This window comes from Gavialis gangeticus, unplaced genomic scaffold, assembly GCF_001723915.1.
Source record: "Gavialis gangeticus isolate Ggan-Ray unplaced genomic scaffold, GavGan_comp1, whole genome shotgun sequence".
NCBI lineage: Eukaryota > Metazoa > Chordata > Crocodylia > Gavialidae > Gavialis > Gavialis gangeticus.
The window spans coordinates 70,474,781-70,480,734 of NW_017729022.1; the positions used below are offsets into that span (position 1 = coordinate 70,474,781).

General features: G+C 44.2%; 1 protein-coding gene and 1 long non-coding RNA gene across 3 annotated transcripts in view; one reads left to right on the plus strand and one right to left on the minus strand.

Annotated features, from left to right (window-relative positions):
• LOC109296121 overlaps positions 1 to 5,954 on the plus strand; it is a 637,130-nt gene that overhangs the window by 35,995 nt on the left and 595,181 nt on the right. The window lies entirely within an intron of this gene.
• The window catches only part of TXNRD1 (thioredoxin reductase 1), an 81,525-nt gene that overhangs the window by 18,954 nt on the left and 56,617 nt on the right, over positions 1 to 5,954 (minus strand). For both annotated transcript variants that reach the window (XM_019515344.1, XM_019515343.1), the window contains exons 11-12: positions 4,545 to 4,637; positions 1,142 to 1,218 (exon numbers count right to left, since the gene is read on the minus strand). In XM_019515344.1, the coding sequence (XP_019370889.1) occupies positions 1,142 to 1,218; positions 4,545 to 4,637 (170 nt within the window). The remainder of the gene's footprint in view (positions 1 to 1,141; positions 1,219 to 4,544; positions 4,638 to 5,954) is intronic.

Consider the following 5,954-nt stretch of genomic DNA (forward strand, 5'->3'; position numbering starts at 1 on the left):
TGCAGGGTGCAGGTGGCTGGGGATGAAGGCACCATAGGGTGGCAGGCATGGGGGGGAGGCAGAGATCAAGCTGCTGTCCCTCCCCATGCCCCCCCACCAGCTGCCTGCCCCACTTCTGCTGCTGCTTTCCCCACTGTAGCACTGAAGGGGAGACAAATTTAAGATGGCCCTCCAATAGTTAGATTTGATACATTAAAAATTATAACAAATTTATACCGTTTCCATGTACAGAATCTAATTATTGGGAGGTATCTTAAATTCAGTCATCTTGGATTTGAGTAAATACAGTAGTTCCTCTCCTCAGGAGAGCGAGCTTTCACTGGACTGAGACTGTTGGAATTAATTGCCCCAGAAATAAAGACCATCACCAGTCTCTGCTGAGTGCAAGCAATGTACTCTTGATGTCATCTTTTCCAACATAAACATACAATAGCAGGTACAATTCAAAAAAGGAATAATCTAAAGATAAAATGTTACCAAAACAGAACACCAGACTGCATCCTACATTCTCCACCAAAGGAAAGAATGAGATAACCGGTCACACATATCAGATGTTAGTCATTGTGTTTAATGGACTTCTGGAAAGTGTCTGGATAATATTTTGATATGGACAGGATAGGAAAGAACAGAAGAGAACAAATGCTTTTGCTGCTGGTATTTACCTATTAATGTTTTTAAAAGTATTGCCTTATTTGATGTGATGTTGGTGTATTCAGCAAAGAGCACTTATCTGCTAGGCAGGCTCCTCAAAGTCTAAGCTCCCATAGTCCATCAGGACTGCATGGTGAAGGCACGCTAGCTTCCACAGTTAACAGCACACAAGGGAGTCATATTGAGAACATCAAGTCCAGACATCTTTGGATCCATAACCTGAATGGCCAGGTACCAATTTATGGCTGAGCTGCCTGGAAGCAGACTCCAACCTGCGTCTGCAGCTGGGCTTGAATTTACATCTCTAGACCCACAGCAAGACACTTTAACCACTCTCTCACCACACCCCAATACAGTCTCTTACTACAGCAAAATGAACTGGAAAGAAACATAAAAGGTCTACTCCAAAAAATAATTATTTTATATCCTAGAGATGAGGTTGTAATCACATCAACACAATAATCAGAACTGCAAAGAGATCTATCCTTACATTTTATTGATCTTCACTCCGACTTTGTCCAAGCCAATTTTCCTTGTGCATGCATCCCTTCCCACTGCTAGCAACACCTGTAAAACATCAATGCATGTTGTTGCTAATTTCCTAAAAACTTAGAAGGGCATTTGCATGATTATTCATTTTAAATTATTCTTTATATTACATTAGCAGCTAAAGGTCCAGTCAGGATCAGAATAACATTGTGTTAAGCACTGTACTAACCAAATTAGGGAATGATGCCAGTTGACATTTCAAGATCAAGCTTAAATATCAACCTCCTTCCTCAGGAAAACATTCCAAATATGTTCTAAGTAAACTCTTGCAAGTCAGAACATCTTTCTTCTTCATATATTTCTGATACAATATTACTGCAGTGAGTTTTTAATCAAAAGGAGAGCTTAGAATTGTTTTCTAAAGAAAGGATTTGTTAATGAAAAAGTTCAAGGGTCCTACTAAATAAAGTGTGTGAAACTATCCCCCTCCTCTGGGAACCAATTCATCAACTCTTTGAAGTCAGACTGGATGGTGGCATATGGATAAGAAATATTGTGGTGGTGGTGAATTAAGAGCCTTCTTAAGGAAAAGACTCCTCAGATTCTAAAGACCATGAGGCTCTCACTAATATAAGAAGGAGTATAATACGTTGTACAACACATTTGCTGTTGTTTTCAGGGTGACCATGTCCCATTTTTGCCAGGACAGTCCCATTTTAAACACCTGTCCCAGATAACCTTGTAACAGGGAGCCAAAGGTTCCTGTTACTTTAAAGAGGAAAGTGCAACAGGCTAACCTTGCAGTGTAGGCAAGCAGCTGAACAAAAGCTAGTTGTACTGCAATAAGCTTGCTGTATGGGGCAGATTTCTAGGTAGCCTGAGAGTAAAGGCTGCAAGCAGCTGAATTAAGCTGCAGCAGGGAAGGGCAGGCTGGCCATTAGGAAAAAGCGGAAACCCCTGTGTACGACTAAGGAGTCATATAACCCAAGGGGCTGTGCTTCAGGGCATAGAAGTCCAGTGCTTAAAGCGAGCAAGACAGGCAGTCTGGCCTTGCATACTGCAGGGCAAGGAGCTCCTGGGAGAGAGGGACTGCAGGTGACAGACAGGCAGGCACCCAAACCACCTAAGAGAACTGGGAGGAGAGAGCTCAAAGAAATATGGCTTAGGGGGCAACACTGACTCAGAGTGTGGGAGACTTTTAGTTTGGAAGTGGGTGTTTGTGTTGCATTTAAGTTCAATACCAAAGGACCAGTTTGTGGTTATAGAAGAGGATTGGAGGCCATGGACCAGAATGCCTGGGGCACTTGGGGTTTTGAGCCTTGCAAAGGAGCAAGAAGCGATAACCAAGGGACAAGCCAAAGCTGTGAAGGCCACAGCCTGTGCCTCAAGAGCAGGAGGTAAGGGGCAGGCTGGAGCTGCAAGGGCCAAAACCTGAGCCTCAAGAGCAGGTGACAGGGGTCAGGCTGAAGCCTTGAGGGCCAGACCCCACACCCTGAGAGCAGGAGGTAGGAGGCAGGCTGGAGCCATGATGGCCAGAGCCTGAGCCCTAAGAGCAGGTGGCACAGGGCAGACCGGAGCTGCAAGAGCCAGAGGCTGAGCCCCAACAGCAAGAGGCAGGGGGCAAGCTGGAGCCATGAGGGCCAGAGCTTGCACCCCAAGAGAGTCAAATTGGGACTGAGAAGCCAGGTCAGAACAAGTGGACTAAGCTTAGGAGTCTACAGCTAAAGCAACCAGTGAGCCAAAGCCAAGAAGGCTGAAGCCTGTACAGACTGGCATGTGGATCAAAAGTAACATGCGTGAGGCATGGATATCACTATAGAGAAGGATGGAAGCCACAAATACAGCCCATAAGGCAACTGGTGCCCCAAAACACAGATAGGACCAAGAGGGCCACAGTTTAGAGTCCTAGAGGGAAGGCAGAAGCTGTCTGGGCATGGCTGGCTGAGGAACTGAGGTTTACTTTGGGACCCCGGGAGCAGTCTTACTATATGCTATAAGAAACATCAAGGTGTTACAGGCAAGGAACAAAAAGGGAGTGTACCCCAAGGAGCCAGACGGCGGCAGGAGTCATGTGGCCACTAAGGGGCATCATGACTACCCCTGGAGCACTAGGCCTGCTACAGTCTTACTGATTTGATAAAATGAACACTTTTGGGATAGGTGTTTAAAAATAGGACGATCCCAGAGAAAAATATTTAACCCTCTTCCCCTCTCTCCTGTACACTCTGGTGGGGCTAGAGCTTAGAGACAGCTAGTATGCTGGTTAGCAGGGGTGGGATAGAGTGTGGAGCTGAATGTCTCATTCTGAGACTATGAAAATATAGTCAATATGGTGACCCTAGTTGATTCTTTAATATTCATTTTATAGTATTATTCAGGTACGCTTAAACAGACCCCCATAATGTTAGACTCTGTGTAAACATCAGGATACACAAGGTTCCTATTGCACAGCATTTGCAGTTTAAGGTCCTGATAATCTTAATTTTATGTATTCTGAGTAGTCTCATTGACATCACTCGCTTCAGCATCAGATTTACATGCATGTATAAACACATGTTATTACTTCAATTTTGTAATCTCATAAATAAGTATTGGTTTTCCTAATTACTGTGCACTGGTTGACTTTGCAGAGGTGGTGTATCAGTGGTAGACCCTGCAAAGGGCTCATCTTCAGTGTGTCTAGTCCAGTATTTCTCAACCTTTTCAACTTGAGGCACCCCTCAAAAAATGCCAGCTCTTTGTTTTCACTTGTTTTTTTTACTACAGAAAAATATTAGAGCAAATCTTCTGTTGCAAAGAACTCAGAAGGACCACAACAGGGCAGAACGTTTTTAACACTATGGAGTCCTATTTGAAATCTTTTGAGTTTATCATGTGATTCATGTTTGCACGTCTAACAGCACTAACATTGCATGGCACCCCACAGCACCTCTGAAAGGCCCTCAAGGCATCCCTTAGTGCCTTGGCACCCTGGTTGAGAATCACTTGCCCAGATGTTATATGATCTGGCTGTTTGATGCTGTAGCTCTAAGTAAAAATCCTCATCTGCCAATAGCAGACATTGAGTAACTCCTAAGAGTCAGATCCAGCCACTGCCTCCACCCAAGCAGGGTCCTGTCACCGCTAAAGCTAAGGGGTAACACTTTCAAAACATGGTAAGTAATTTATTAGGCTCAGTTCCATTGAAGTTTCTGGGGTTTGTGCTCCTGTGTCCTGCAAGGGCTTCTAGAACTTTTATCTATTGCTTGTTTGCAGACATTCAGCCAATACTTCTTGACATTAAACAACAAAAACCACTTTCATCTCTGGAAGATCTTTCCAGAAGCATAAAACCTTCGTGCTAAGTGAAAGATTTGTGTGTGTTGTTTCCTTATAGATTGGAGGACCCATGGTGATATACTTACAGTGTTATATTCTCCTTCAATTGTCTGACTGCCAGTTGTGGATTTAGCTATAACTTTCAATTTTCCAGGAGTTCCTTCTTCAATCTGCTCAACCTACAATATTATTGAAGGGAAAAAAGCTTTAGTTTAGAATAAATATACGCAAACATATCAGTGTATCACCATACTGTACATCATATCATATGATATTCTGGCATTTTAAAGGATGGCCTAAGGTCCCAGTACTCATTCTAAAGATATGACTTTTCCATGGTCTCTTTTTGCATATTGCATGCATATTTAAATATTTTAATTCTCTGCATCTATTCTTGAAACCCACACAATTATTTTCATTTCCTTTATTCTGTTTGAGAAGGCTGCTTTAAGGGCTAAGGTCCTTGAATCATCCCTTTCAGGGCTGAGGATCTGCAGTAGACATGTCCTACAACTGTAGCTTCATGGCTACAGAAGCCATGACCACAGACATGCATCTGCTACCCTGTCCAAATACCCCAGTTTCTATGGACCACCATTAGGAAATACACTTGTGCTTCACAGTATGCTGGAGGTATACCGCCCTTGCAATGAGACCCAATCCTTCATGCCTTTTCCATATGGCACTTGCTTCCCTAGGTAAAGATCTGTGTCCAAGAAGGGGACAACACTGGAATAAAAATGCCCATAAAGCCGTAAGGCAACAAAGAAGCCTAAGTGCCACAGAATCAGCTGAAACAAACGCTCCTAGTTTCAGATTCAGGGCCAGCTGCAAGCCCTCTGTCTCAGGTATCGGCAGCTAAGCTACCCTTCCAGCATAGCAAAAGAAATGATAAAAAAAAAAAAAAGAAATTTGAACTTACTTGCAGCTAGACCTCTGCATTTAAATAGATCGTAGGGGGATTTGAAAAGCCAAAGAGATACCACAAGTGTTTTCAAAGCACCCATTGCCTTTGACAAAAACATGGGAGCTGTAAAAGGAACCTGACATTTAATCAAACAGTATCAAACAAGAGTGGAATTTGAAACTACCCAGGTTGCAAATCAATGGAGCTGGCTCTCTGTTATCACAGCTCCTTTCCCATCCAGGCTATGTACATCCTAAAACAGTGGTTCTGAACCCTTTTTTACCAGGACTCATTTGCAAACATTGATGGTCAGTCTTGACCCAGTGCCCCTCACTCCCAACCCGCTGCCCCCCACCCCCAGAACCCAGTGTGTGGGTTTGTGGGGCAGGAGGGATGTGTGTAGGGCAAGGATGGGCAAAATCCAGCCCACGGGCTGGATTTGGTTTGCGAGGTGGCCCACGGGGCCCCTAAAAAATTTAGAAAGTGTATATTTATCTGCCCTTGGTTCCTGTCAACAGCAGGTCCCGCCCGGCCCCGCCAGAAGCCCCAGCTGGGGCTTCCAGCTGGGAGCACGTGGCTGCCTCGGCGT